Source organism: Eumetopias jubatus, unplaced genomic scaffold, assembly GCF_037043125.1.
Source record: "Eumetopias jubatus isolate StellerSeaLion01/CBP00866 unplaced genomic scaffold, mEumJub1_p1.0 scaffold_1, whole genome shotgun sequence".
NCBI lineage: Eukaryota > Metazoa > Chordata > Mammalia > Carnivora > Otariidae > Eumetopias > Eumetopias jubatus.
In genome coordinates, this window is record NW_028274807.1 from 18262186 (window position 1) to 18275798 (window position 13613).

Here is a 13613-nt window from a genome sequence, read left to right on the forward strand (position 1 = left end):
GTAGAATGAAAGAACAAATGAATTGAAATCATTGAAAGGTGGCACATTTAAAAACTACTGTAACAGAGGAGAGAAATGTGAAAATGAAGAAGAAGAAGAAGACGGGAGGAGAAGGAAGAGGAGGAGGGGGTAGAAAAAGAGAAGAGGAGGAAGAAGAAAGTCTAGAAACCGAACCTGGAGGGGCAGGGCTGTTTGCACGGGAAGTGACACTCTGACGCAGAGTGAAGTGAATCGCTTAGTCCCAAGATGAACAGAAATGTAGGCTAGACGATGTAGCAATGAATGAGACCACTCAGGAGTGTTTGAAGGGGAAAGGCAATGGGGTAAGTAGGCTGGGAAGGGAGGCTGGGTGGAAGGAAGCGGGCAGAAACACAGTGCCAACATGTTAGCTAGATGGAGGGAAAGTGGAACAGCAAAGACAAGGGGGAAGCTGGTCATCCACGTACTTTAAGCTGCTATTAAAACGTATGTCATTCTCGGGTTGATCATTCAGCATTTCACTATGACACTGACCTTAGCCAGGGACAATTGCATTCAAGAATGCATCCATCCCTCAGCGTGTGGGGCCAGGAGTTGTTACTGCCCCTAGCAAGCGTGAAGCCTGTGTGCTTCTCTGTGCCATTCTTTCCCATTGGAGCTTTCCTAAAGAGTGGCAAGCAAGGCTTTTGAGTTTGTTTTTTTCCAGCAGGCAATCTAGAACTCTGAGAGTAGAGGAAGTTGGAAAGTATTCTGAAAGCAAAAGTTGGAAGAAGGGCGCGTGGGAGCACTTGGAGGGGCGCTTCTGGCTGGGGCAGAATGAAGTTGGGAAGGTCTGGGGAGGAGTGAAAGGGCTGCCACAAAACTTGGTGAAAATGGAGGGGAGGGGGCGGCGAGACAGGACACCGGGCAAGGAAGGGGGAGCCTGCGCGAGAGGGACACAGGTCTGCCCCGAGACTGAGGCGGCCGTTCTCACCATTGTCCCCTGGTTTTCCGCCTGTGGAAGCATTATGAAACATTTCCTTCCTCTGTGTCATTGAGCCCCTCCCTCCCTCTTTTTCGATGGAAGAGGCGGTTCAGCTTTTTCTTAGGAACCTAAGAGGTGGAAAGGCTCATCTTTGCTCTCGCTTTCATAACACGGATGCAGACTTTTCCCTTCCCGGTGGGAAGAAGAGGGAGGGGTCAGGGAAGGAAGCCAACTTCCGAATTTCCCCACTGCACACTTTCTAGCCCCAGCGATCCCGTTGGTCCCCTGGAAAAGTGGGATTCCTTCACGGTTCTGCCAGCCTGGCCTACATTCTGCGGCAGCTATTAGGTAGAAGAAGGCAGACTGGGCGGGAGTTGATTATTTCTGGAATGAAGAAGAGAAAGCGCAAGTCCCTCCCTAGGCTCTAGGGAACTGAAACGCGTTCCAGATCACCTATTCCGGAAGTATGAGCCTGGTCCCCAAAGAGAAGTCTCTAAGTCAGGGGATGAGAGGGGTGGCGGTAAAGGTCAATGCGAACACATTTTGAAACCTAGAGCCTGGGAAGTGTCCCCCAGACCCAGGCATGCTTTCTAGGGAGGCACTGACCAAACAAGCTTTCCCCGGGAAATGTTGGGGCGAAGAGAGAGCAAGCTGCACAAACCGGCTGCGGCAGGCCAGGGAGATGGGAGAGGTGGGGTGGGGTATTTTTCTAGAAAGGGCAGTCCTGGCTCATCTCACAAACTGGGGAGTAAGGGGCTGCAGGAAGGGGTGACAAAGGGAGGAGGCACAGTGACAGCCCCCCGGGCAGGGAAATCTTGGAGCAGGGACTCAGCTCTCCACCCCCACCGTCCCTTCTGGGAACTGCAGCCCAGCGCGCGAACCGCGCTCCCGCATAAGGGCGGCGAGAAAGGAGGGTGGTCCGGGAAGCCCGCGAAAGGGAAGGCGCAGTGGAAGGGAGTACCTTCTCCCCGCATCAGCCCCAGACGCACAAAGTGCTGGTCACAGCGCCCCTCCTGCGTCTTCCGCCCCCAGATTGACGAGGCCGTGGCGCCCTGCCAGCGCGGAGGCCGTCCCCTCCCCCGCCCGGGCCCGCGGCGCTGAGAGCGGTTTAGCACCGACTGAGTTTAGGGGGCGGTGTCTTTGGGATGGAAAGGCGGCCAAGAGGGAAAGAGAAGGGCGGGGGGGTGGGGGGGTGGGGAGGTGGAGACGCAGTCGAGACTATAAAAGGGCAGCTCTGGCTGCCTGGTTCTTTGCACTCGCTGGAGAGCGGCTCCACGCCAGGGGCCACTGCAAAGCCAGGGCGCAGCAAAGTAGGGCCGAGAGGACCGAGTCTTGCGCAAAGCCAGCAGCCCTGCGGCCAAGGCGGAGACCGAAGAGGGGCTCAGGCACCGATCATCGCGTTGCCCGCTGCCCCCTGCCCCGGAGGCGTCCCAGGGCACTCCTCGTCCCTGCAGCAGCCTCCCTGCCAGTCCCTGCTGCGCGGTGCCTCCAACTCTGCGCTAGAAGAAAAACTTCCCGCGCACCCGCAGAACTGCATCGCCTCTTTCCCAGTGACTCCGGGAGTCCCGTCCGCGGCCGGCTCTGCGCGCACTTTCAAAGAATAATAGTAACTGTAACAACCCAGAGTGAGGCCAGCGAGGCTCTGTGCTCCCGACCCGAACAATAGCCCCCTCGCTCCGTGCACTGCGGCGCGCGGTGCCTCCCGGGACTCGGGTGCAGCGACCGGTCCCCGCGGGGTTTCGAAGGCGCACAGGAGGCAGCGACATGGGGAACGCGGAGCTGGCGCGGCGGCCTCGGGGCTCACAGCCTGCGCCCGCGCTGCTACTGCTCGCGGCCGCTGCAGCACTGCTGCTCCTGCCGGGCGCGCGCGGGCGCCCCGCAGAGGAAGACGAGGAGTTGGTGCAGCCCGCCTTGGAGCGCGCGCCGGGACACACGACCACGCACCTCCGCCTGGACGCCTTCGGTCGGCAGCTGCACCTGGAGCTGCAGCCCGACCGCGGCTTCCTGGCGCCGGGTTTCACGCTGCAGACCGTGGGGCGCAGGCCCGGGCCCGACGCGCTGCGTCCGGAGGCCGCCGGTGACCTGGCGCACTGCTTCTACTCCGGCACGGTGAACGGCGACTCCGGCTCGGCCGCCGCTCTTAGCCTCTGCGAGGGCGTGCGCGGCGCCTTCTACCTGCAGGGCGAGGAGTACTTCATCCAGCCCGCGCCCGTCGCAGCCACCGTGCGTCTCGGCGCCGCCGCCGCCGCCGCCGCCGCCGCCGCCGCCGGGGAGGAGCCGCCGGAGCGGCCCCAGTTCCATCTCCTGCGGCGGAGGCGGCGAGGCGGCGGCGGCGCCAAGTGCGGGGTCACGGACGATGAGACCCGGATCGCGGGGGGCGCGAGCCGGGAGGGAGAGGACGCCCGGGCGCAGTGGCCGCGGCGGGACCCGGCGCCGCAGCGGGCGGGACAGCCGACAGGTATGGATCCCTGAAGAGTTGCTCTCACTTGTCTCTCCATTCATCCCCTTTTCCCCACTGTCTCTGTGCGGCGCGTGTTGAGGGTGAACTCCTGTGCGCAGGCAGGCACATATGTCTGCGGACAGGACGGAGGCCTGGTGTGGAAGAATGTGGCTTGAGGTTTGGGTTGTCAAACTCAGCCCATCCTGCTAGAACAGAATCCCGTTTGCCCGAATAATGAATGATCAAGAGAAGACAACGATTTTCTACTAAGGCGCAGCGTTTCGACAGGGAAGGGAAGAGTTGGTAATCCTACTCCTTCCACCGTAGTTTAGTGTGAGCGCGTGTGACTTCTTCCCGTCCTGTTAGTTTCTTTTTCACGCCGGTGCATGTGTTCTTCGGTCGGGTTGCCACTTTGCGCTTAGGTCTCGTAGGTGCTGCGTGTGCGCGCACCCTGCGCCCGGAGGAGGGCGGAGATGGAGGGCGGAGGAGCGACGGCGACCTCGCAGAGCGCAACCCGCGAGCCTGGACAGCTGCGCTAGGATCTCCGTTCCGCTGGCCTCCGCCTGCGCCCCCTTCCCCCTTAAGAGGCTGACCCCGACCGGCTGGCGGCGGCGGGGCCCCTCTGCAGAACCTGCTTGGGAGGTCTTTGCCCAGCTGGCCCCGCCTCTCCGCGCCTTCCACCCGGCCTCCCAGTTTGCGCTCCCTCTCGCGGCCAAAATTCTGCTCTCAAGCTCGCTTGCGCGTTAGTCACTGCTCATCTTTCCTGCAACGCCTCACCCTCTCAGTGGCATGCGGTGCTTACTGTCCTGTTCTCTTCTATCACTTTGGTGCCTTTTTTCGTCCTTAACTTTCTCGCGTGTCTTGTTTTCGAATGTTCCTCTTTTCCCCCTGGACAACTGCTCCTTGAAGCCCTTACAGGGTCAGCGTCCAGTTAGGGCTCCCCTGGGGGCTGGGTTTTCAGTCAAGAGTCAGAGGGCTCTCTTTTGCATAATCAAACGTGGCCCCACAGCTCAAGGCAGGAACTTTAGTTCCCTGGGTTAGTGGGAGTAGGGCAGTAGGCTGCTGGGCAGAGTGTGTGGTCCTTGTGCCCGGATTTGGCAAGAGCAGAACACCCCCAGGGACCCCTGGAATGAGAGAGCAGAGCAGGCTGAGATTCCTTCAGGCCCGGCCCCTTGGCAGAGGCCCCAGCCCTGCCCTGGGCCTTCCACGTGGAGTCTGATGATCTCATTCAGGATTTGAGTCCTGGCCTGTGAAAGAGTGACTCAGGGGCTCTGTGGGCTACCCTTGCTCCAAGTTTTTACTACAGCTGGGTAGGGTGATGAGCATTCTGCCTTGTTCAGCTTATAGGATTTCAAAGAGGACAAAAGAAATCCTGCTCACCAAAAAAAAAAAAAAAAAAAAAAAGGCTGACCCCCTCACTGACTCGCATGGCTTTTTTATTTCAAGTAGACAGAAAAATTATAATCATAAAGGGGAAAAAACTTTAAAAATAACACTCTCAGTGAAAAGAGATGCAAATATTTTTGTTATTGTTGTTCCAGGTATATTTTTGGCTTATTTGCTTTGACGGGTTAGGCTTTCCTTATATACTCTGGGAAGGTCACTATTCTTGGCAAGACTGCCCCTGAGCAAAGGATCTTTTTTGTGTCTTGACAGGAACTGGAAGCATAAGAAAGAAGCGGTTTGTGTCCAGCCACCGCTATGTGGAAACTATGCTTGTGGCCGACCAGTCCATGGCAGAGTTTCACGGCAGTGGCCTGAAGCACTACCTTCTTACCTTGTTCTCGGTGGCAGCCAGGCTGTACAAACACCCCAGCATTCGGAATTCAGTAAGCCTGGTGGTAGTGAAGATCCTGGTCATCTACGAGGAACAGAAGGGGCCAGAAGTGACCTCCAACGCCGCCCTCACTCTACGGAACTTCTGCCACTGGCAGAAGCAGCACAACCCGCCCAGTGACCGGGATGGAGAGCACTATGACACAGCGATTCTCTTCACCAGACAGGTAAGAGCAAGACCCTGCAGATCAGGACTGGCCTCTGGGGAGACCACTTTATCACAAGCAAAAGCTCATGAGGCATTTCCCCAGTGTTTTTGCACTTCCTTTTTTTTTTTTTTAAATTGGCTAGCCGGGTCCCTTTTCCTTAGGTCTTCCTTAATTTTAATATTTCAAGTCTCACAGTCTTATTTGGATAGCATTAGAGAAAAATCTTAATTAAAGTCGCCCAAAGTGGTCCCCAAAGGACAGCTCAGCAACAGTGAATGGAAATGCTCCCAAACAAACGTGGAGATACATGTTGCCAAAAAGTTAGGTCCCAAGGTTCATGCTCTCTGTCCCTATGAGTCAGGACCCACCTCTGTTCCTTTTAGGACCTGTGTGGGGCCCAGACGTGTGACACTCTTGGGATGGCTGATGTTGGAACCATATGTGATCCCAGCCGAAGTTGCTCAGTCATAGAAGATGATGGCTTGCAGGCCGCCTTCACCACAGCTCATGAGCTAGGTGAGTCCGTTTCAGAGTAGGAGTGGAGTCTGCTTCATGAGTTATCAAACCAATAAACCGTGTGCTCATTTAATGGGGGGCAGGGGGGCAGCTGGCAGGTTATGTTGCTATTTTAGATTCCAGAGCTTTCTAGAAACTGCGGGAAGCATTTTTTTTTTCCCCACTATTCTAAACATGGCCAACCTTATTAGGATTCAAAATAACATAGGAGGGGCTCTGGACCTTTGGAAATTCACATATTTGTTTGCACCTTGTGAAAAACAGGCACATCGTGTCCAAACTAGATTGTTTCTTCTAGAAATATCACTTTGAGACAGGTGAATCGCCGATGGGGAAGAAAATGCTGCAAATGACCTATATTTTGATGTGGGTTTTGGGTTGCTCCTTAGGCCACGTGTTTAACATGCCACATGACGATGCAAAGCAGTGTACCAGCATTAATGGCATTGACCAGAATTCCCACATGATGGCGTCAATGCTTTCCAACCTGAACCACAGCCAGCCTTGGTCTCCCTGCAGTGCCTACATGATTACGTCATTTCTGGATAATGGTCACGGTAAGACGCTTGAGCTCCTCTTTCTAGATGTAATCCAGCTTCCACGTGGAACGTTCTAGTTAAACCAGCTCTTTCTCTCCTTTTTTGTTCTTTTTATTTCTCCTCCTTCCAAATTACTCTCATTGTCAAGAGCATACATTTTTAGATCTTAATTCCCAATAACAGATAATTCTTCTGGCCAAGGAGCTCCTAACGTACATTAACTTGAGTTTTTTAGCAGAACAATAACTTCCCATCACTGTTAATGCAGAAATACCCCTTTGAGGACAATCTTTTACAAATCGTTTAAACCTCTCTGGCATTTTCCCAGAAGCTCTAGTGTTCAGATCACTCTGCTATATATCATGTCCTGTGATACATATTTTCTGAAGCTGATCTGCCTTTGCTGTGTTTTCATATGAGTTGGCATTTCCTTTGCAGGGGAATGTCTGATGGACAAGCCCCAGAGCCCCATCCAGCTCCCCTCGGATCTCCCCGGGACCTTGTATGATGCCAACCGGCAGTGCCAATTTACCTTTGGGGAGGAGTCCAAACACTGCCTGGATGCAGCCAGCACGTGCATGACCCTCTGGTGCACAGGCACTTCTGGCGGACTGCTGGTGTGTCAAACCAAACACTTCCCTTGGGCAGACGGCACCAGCTGTGGGGAAGGGAGATGGTGTATCAACGGCAAGTGTGTGAACAAGACGGACAAGATGCACTTTCATGTGAGTTTTTCTATTGCAACATGTGCACACTCCTTTAAAATTCAGAATTGGAAGGAAAAAAGTGATGCTAAAGTATCAGATACCAGCATAAACATCCCTGTCTGTGGCTTTGATAATTCTTTTTACAGCTGATTCTTTATCCCTTATTTTTCTCTTTTATTTCCTAAAAAGACCTCTGTAGAGAGTTCTAATGCTGATCACTTGTGTCCCTGTTTAGACTCCTGTTCATGGAAGCTGGGGACCATGGGGACCCTGGGGAGAATGTTCGAGAACGTGTGGTGGAGGAGTTCAGTACACAATGAGGGAATGCGACAACCCGGTCCCCAAAAATGGAGGGAAGTACTGTGAAGGCAAGCGCATGCGCTACAGGTCATGTAACATTGAAGACTGTCCAGACAACAATGGTGAGTAGACATGGGGCAAAAACCATGTGGCCACAAGCCAGCAGGTAAGGGTTGAAAACTGATGATGTCATTATATCCTTTTCTTTCCAGGAAAAACCTTTAGAGAGGAACAATGTGAGGCACACAATGAGTTTTCTAAAGTGTCCTTTGGGAGTGGGCCCGCAGTGGAGTGGACACCCAAGTATGCTGGAGTCTCACCCAAGGACAGATGCAAGCTCATCTGTCAAGCCAAAGGCATTGGCTTCTTCTTCGTTTTGCAGCCCAAGGTAGTTACTTTCATTCATACTCTTGCCTAAGAAACGAGGGCTTGAATTGTGACTTTTTCACACAACCTATGATGCAGTTCCATTAGTTTATATATAAACATGTTCCATTTCAAATCGGATCTCCTTGTCTTCTAGATACATTGGTAACTGCCCACTTTGAGTGTACTGTCATTGTCAGTTATGAATAAAGCTTGAATCCAGCACTCAGGATTCTTATCATTGCTTGTTATTACTCTGATATACGAAGAAAAGCCCATTATGGTTAGATAAATTCACATGGCAACCAATCAGTGGTTTTGGAAAATAGCTTAGGCAAGGACCAAAGTACTAACTGGTGATTGGCAGTAGCCTGTGCAAATGGACTTATTAAAATTAAGTCTGAGCATCAGTAACTCTTGTGTTTGAGGACATATATTAAACTAGAAAAAGCATCATTTTGTTGTTTTGCCGAGGGGATAAATCTGGTTCTGAGGAAAAGAAAAGGAAATGAATTTTGGTTGAGGTGGTCATGTGCCGTTATCACTGTAGGCTATGAAAATACTTCCCAGGTGCAGATTTAACATATAATATTCAGCATCTACGATTGCTGGATATTATTTTAGGCACGGAGCAGACCGCAGTAAACAAAGTGACAAGTTCTGCCTTCGTCGACCTTACCTAGAAGTGAGATAGGTCAATAAACAAATTATCAAAAAAATTTATAATTTTTTTGGACGTCTACATCTACTGTGGGTAAAAAGTCACCAAGAAGGGTAGTACGTGACAGGCATCGAGTTCTGTTTTAACTATGATGGTCAGGAAGGCAGAGGCATGTTAACGAGAGAAACTTTCCTGATTATCAGGGCATTATCTCTTTCCCTTGTTAACGCGTGACACCAAATATATTGCTCTTCTCTTCTTCAGGTGGTTGACGGTACCCCGTGTAGCCCAGATTCTACCTCCGTCTGTGTGCAGGGACAGTGTGTAAAAGCTGGTTGCGATCGTATCATAGACTCCAAAAAGAAGTTTGATAAATGTGGCATCTGTGGAGGAAATGGATCTACGTGCAAGAAAACATCAGGCTCGGTGACCAGTGCAAAGTGAGTTTTAAAACGTCATACTCCCAAAGATCTTATCATTCAGATGTGATTTTAGGAGTCTGATAAACATCACATGCTTACTGATGAGCACGGTTTCACGCTAAGTAACAGAATTAGTCAAGGGACTGAGAGATTCTTCTGTCTGTTTTTTCTCCCGCAGACCTGGATATCACGATATTGTCACAATTCCGGCTGGAGCCACAAACATCGAAGTGAAGCAGCGGAATCACCGGGGATCCAGAAATAACGGGAGCTATCTTGCCATCAAAGCTGCCGATGGCACCTATATCCTGAACGGCGACTTCACTCTGTCCACTTTAGAGCAAGACATTACCTACAAAGGGACTGTCCTGAGGTACAGTGGTTCCTCTGCCTCGTTGGAAAGAATCCGCAGCTTCAGCCCTCTCAAAGAGCCCATAACCATCCAGGTCCTCACAGTGGGCAATGCCCTCCGCCCCAAAATCAAGTACACCTATTTTGTGAAGAAGAAGAAGGAATCTTTCAACGCCATCCCCACTTTCTCCGAATGGGTCATCGAAGAGTGGGGCGAATGCTCCAGGTCGTGCGGACGGGGTTGGCAGCGGAGACTGGTGGAGTGCCGGGACATTAACGGGCAGCCCGCCTCCGAGTGCGCCAAGGAAGTGAAGCCGGCCAGCACCAGACCCTGCGCGGACCTGCCCTGCCCCCACTGGCAGCTCGGGGATTGGTCCCCATGTTCCAAGACCTGCGGGAAGGGTTACAAAAAGAGAACCTTGCAGTGTCTGTCCCATGATGGGGGGGTCTTGTCTCACGAGAGCTGTGATCCTTTGAAGAAACCGAAGCATTACATAGATTTTTGTACGATGGCAGAATGTAGTTAAGCAGCGTCTGTGCTGAGGGAAGGACTAGGTGTGGAAGGGCTGATGCACTGAAATCAAGAAGGCTGGAGGAATCCAGTGTACCTTGCCAGTGAGCGACAAGGAGTGTCGAGGAGTTGGGAGGGTAGAGGTAGGTAGAGAAGAAGTTAGATCGTCAGAATATCCTGCCAGTTACAAATCTGATAGGGTAGTTAATGAGGGTTATTAATCTCTGAGCAATGATATAGCATGATAAAGCCCCAGGGCATTATTATTATTCCTTTTGTTACATCTATGACAAGTTTAAAAAAAAAAATAGAAACGATTGTCAAACTTAGTTTAAGGAGTATACAATCCCTGTTTGGTGGTACTAATTAAATACTTTGTATCAGGCGGTTTGGGGAATGGAAAGCAGGAGAGAGAAGAGACTTTTTTAGTTTCAGACAGGGCTTACTTTACCTCACTAACAACGGAGGGAGGAAAGGGGTACAGATAGCATCTTTAACCAGTGCTGATTATGGCTGCTACCATTTCGGAGAATGTTTCTGCCATCTTTTCTACCCAGAGGTAAGAATTCAGGACTGTCGACCACAAGAGAAATAACCACCTCAGACGACTCAAGTGAACTCCATCTTTACTTTCTTGTGCCCTTGTTGTGTCTTTATTTGTGCTTTCATTTTGACAAACAGTTCCACGTGTTTGTAGAAGTGCAGGAAGTCTACAAGGGTTAAAAAAGCAGCGATGAATCAGATGCTCAGAAAAGCCAGAGGAGTCAAGATGGGCTCAGTACCTCCTATTTTCTTTCCTCTGTATGTAAGCCTACTTTAGGAATGTGGATGTTAAAAAAAAAACAAAAACAAAAACAAGTTCGTGTCTCAAGAAAGACCGGTGATCATACAAAAAGGATGTGATGCCAATATAAGAATGGGGTGTGTAGAATGGGATCCCCAGTGTTTGGGGACATGGAGGTCACTTGTCTCACAGTGGGGGGGCTACTGAGGGGTAGCAGGTCCATCCCCAGCAGCTGGTCCAACAGTCATATCCTGGTGAATGTCTGTTCAGCTCTTCTACTATGAAAGAGAATACGACTTTTTTTTTCCATATGTATATAGTAAAATATGTTACTATAAATCCTACGTACTTTATAAGTATTTGTGTGTTCCTTCTAAGAAGGACTATAGTTTGTAATAAAAGCCTATAATAACATATTTATTTTTATACATTTCTTTCTAATAAAACTTTTAAGTTATATCGCTTTTGTAAAAGGGCATATAAAAATAGAGTATTTATACAATATATGTTACTAGAAATAATAAAAGAACACTTTTTGAATGTGTGTCTTTTTTTTTTAATGGGAATTAATTCTTGGGAAGGAAATCTGAGACACAAATACTGAATTTGAAGACTGAATAATTTTCTTAAATTCTATAGAAATAAGGTTTCATTCTAATTAAATGTATTTTATGTATCCTTAATGTATGTGATTGCTACCAAAAAAGAAATCTATTATATCATCTGTGATAGATTTTGTTAAACGTACACCAATGGTTGGCAAATGTTTTCTGTGGAGAGCCAGATAGTAAATACTTTCGGTTTTTGTTGGCCAGATATCTCTGTCACAACTACTCACCTGTGCTGTTGTAGCATGAAAACAGCCAGAGACAATACATCCATGAATGGGCATGGTGGTGTTCTAATAAAACTTATTTACAAAAACCGGGCCAAATTCGTTCTGTGGGCAGTTTGCCAACTTTGGACATAGAATGCAAATGAGAAAAGGTGGGGTTCCGGATGCATTTTGAACCTGTGTCTTTTCGATTATATCATATGAGTAAAATTTGTGAAAGCACTGAAGGTACTGAGTAGAAAATGACGCCTCATAAATAACATCTGGGGATAGACCTACATGGTGAGCCCAGCCGTCTGAATGTTCTACTTGCTCTTCAGGAACATGAGGTGTTTGGAGAAACCCTGGAACACTCTGGGTGGCCTTCCATAAATCACTGTAATTTAAATACTAAAGGGTACATCAATGATTTTAAACATTGAGACCGCTTCCAAAGTAACTACATTTCTCTGAGGAAATAGCTTATTTACTAGAAGACTCGGATTATGTGGTTAACCACAGACAACTCCCATGTGACATTTTCATCCCTTTTTTCACCCTCCTTAGTTTTCTCGAGTAGTTCTATATAACATGCTAATTTCAGTTTGAGATGATCAGGACACAAAGATACAAGCAGCCAAAAGACGTTCCGCCATCCCCTATTCTACATCCAAGGCAATGCCAAACAACTTTCTAAGTTGCCTCATTATTTTTTTTCAGCCCTCTGTTGGTAAGATTTTCTTTTTATCAATAAACCAAGCAGTTTAAGATACTCGATCTGGGCAGCGAAGAGAGTTTAGGTCAAAACACACACCTACTGACTTTTCCAGGGAAACCCTCCTAAAACCCTTAGCTAGGTGATACTCTAAAAGCACTCTGCACTTTCCCTTCTTGTCACTTTTCACAAAAATCCTCTACTCTTCTAGCTCTGGGCCTGTTTTGCTCACTCTTATTTCCCCAGTTCCTAGATTTTTTGCCTGTGTGATATTTTTATTCAATGAATAACCCTTGAACTTAGTCAAACTACTGGACATAGAAATTTTCACTCCTTGGAATCTGTGCTAAATAATCAAAGTTCCCAAAGATTTATATATGACTGTTACATAAATCTGAATACAGGCATTAAAGGAGCATGCTGAGGACTATTTATGACAACAAAACGTGAATCACAGACAGTAATAATGATGGCCAACATCCCTGGAAGTTAACTATGTGTTTTACATAAGTTAATTCTGTTAATAACCACCTACCCCCCCCAAAAAAAAACTCTGATGTAGATATTATTGCTATTACCATCTGTTAGAAAGGGAAACAAGCAAAGAGAAATTGAACTACTTGATTGAGATAGAACAGTTAGCAGGCAGCTGAGCAAGGATTCCAATCCAGGTAGCCAACCTTAAGAGCCTGTACCATCTCCATTCTTAAGCATTAAACCATATTAGGGGCACCTGGGTGGTTTAGTTATTTAAGTGTCTGACCTGATTTTGGCTCAGGTCATGATCTCAGGGTCCTGGAAGCAAGCCCCACATGGGGCTCCATGCTCAGTGTGGAGTCTGCTTAAGGATTCTCTCTCTCTTCCTTTCCCTCTGCCCCTTCCCCCACTCACACCCTCTCTCTCTCTCTCTTTCTCTCTCTTTCTCTAAAATAAGTAAATAAATCTTTAAAAAAAAACATATTATTGCTCCAAAGTTGTATATACAAACACATACTATACACATTCTCACACTTACAAATGCATATACACAAAAATAACCCAACTGGCTATTTTTATTTGCTTCTTTGTACTTTTATGTATTTTCCAAATTTTCTACCAAAACACAACTGTATTTTTTTTTATAATCAGAAAAATAGTTATTTTTTAAAGGGTAGGAAAACCTTAAGTGGAGTGGTTTTCATTGTGTGAATTCATTCTAGTCAGTAATTTAGAGACACTGTAAATGTTATGTGTTTTTTTGTTTGTTTGTTTGTTTGCCCCCAATAAGCCCTTTAAAAGCTGAAGCATTTTTGCAATACCATAACATTAAGGAAAGTCAGTTTGGTGGATATGTAAATGATGATGGCCATTCTGTGTGGAGGCAAAAATCAAGATAGAGGAACTGGTCAGTTTGTACTATAATTTTAGTATATATGTTACTTTCCAAAGATATGTATACTAAATATCACTAAAAATTATTTAAGAATCAATTTCAGGGCGCCTGGCTGGCTCAGTCAGTTAAGCAGCTACCTTCTACTCAGGTCATGATCCCAGGGTCCTGGGATCAGTCCCACATCAGG

At 48.3% G+C, this 13613-nt stretch overlaps 1 protein-coding gene across 1 annotated transcript; it reads left to right on the forward strand.

Annotated features, from left to right (window-relative positions):
• Nucleotides 1-2707: 2707 nt before the first annotated feature.
• Nucleotides 2708-9757, forward strand: ADAMTS1 (ADAM metallopeptidase with thrombospondin type 1 motif 1). Its single transcript, XM_028116336.2, has 9 exons — nt 2708-3401; nt 5040-5386; nt 5752-5884; nt 6274-6441; nt 6862-7148; nt 7366-7552; nt 7643-7818; nt 8722-8897; nt 9058-9757. The coding sequence occupies exons 1-9, from the start codon at nt 2708-2710 to the stop codon at nt 9755-9757; spliced, it is 2868 nt and encodes a 955-aa protein (XP_027972137.1).
• The last annotated feature ends 3856 nt before the right edge of the window (nt 9758-13613 follow it).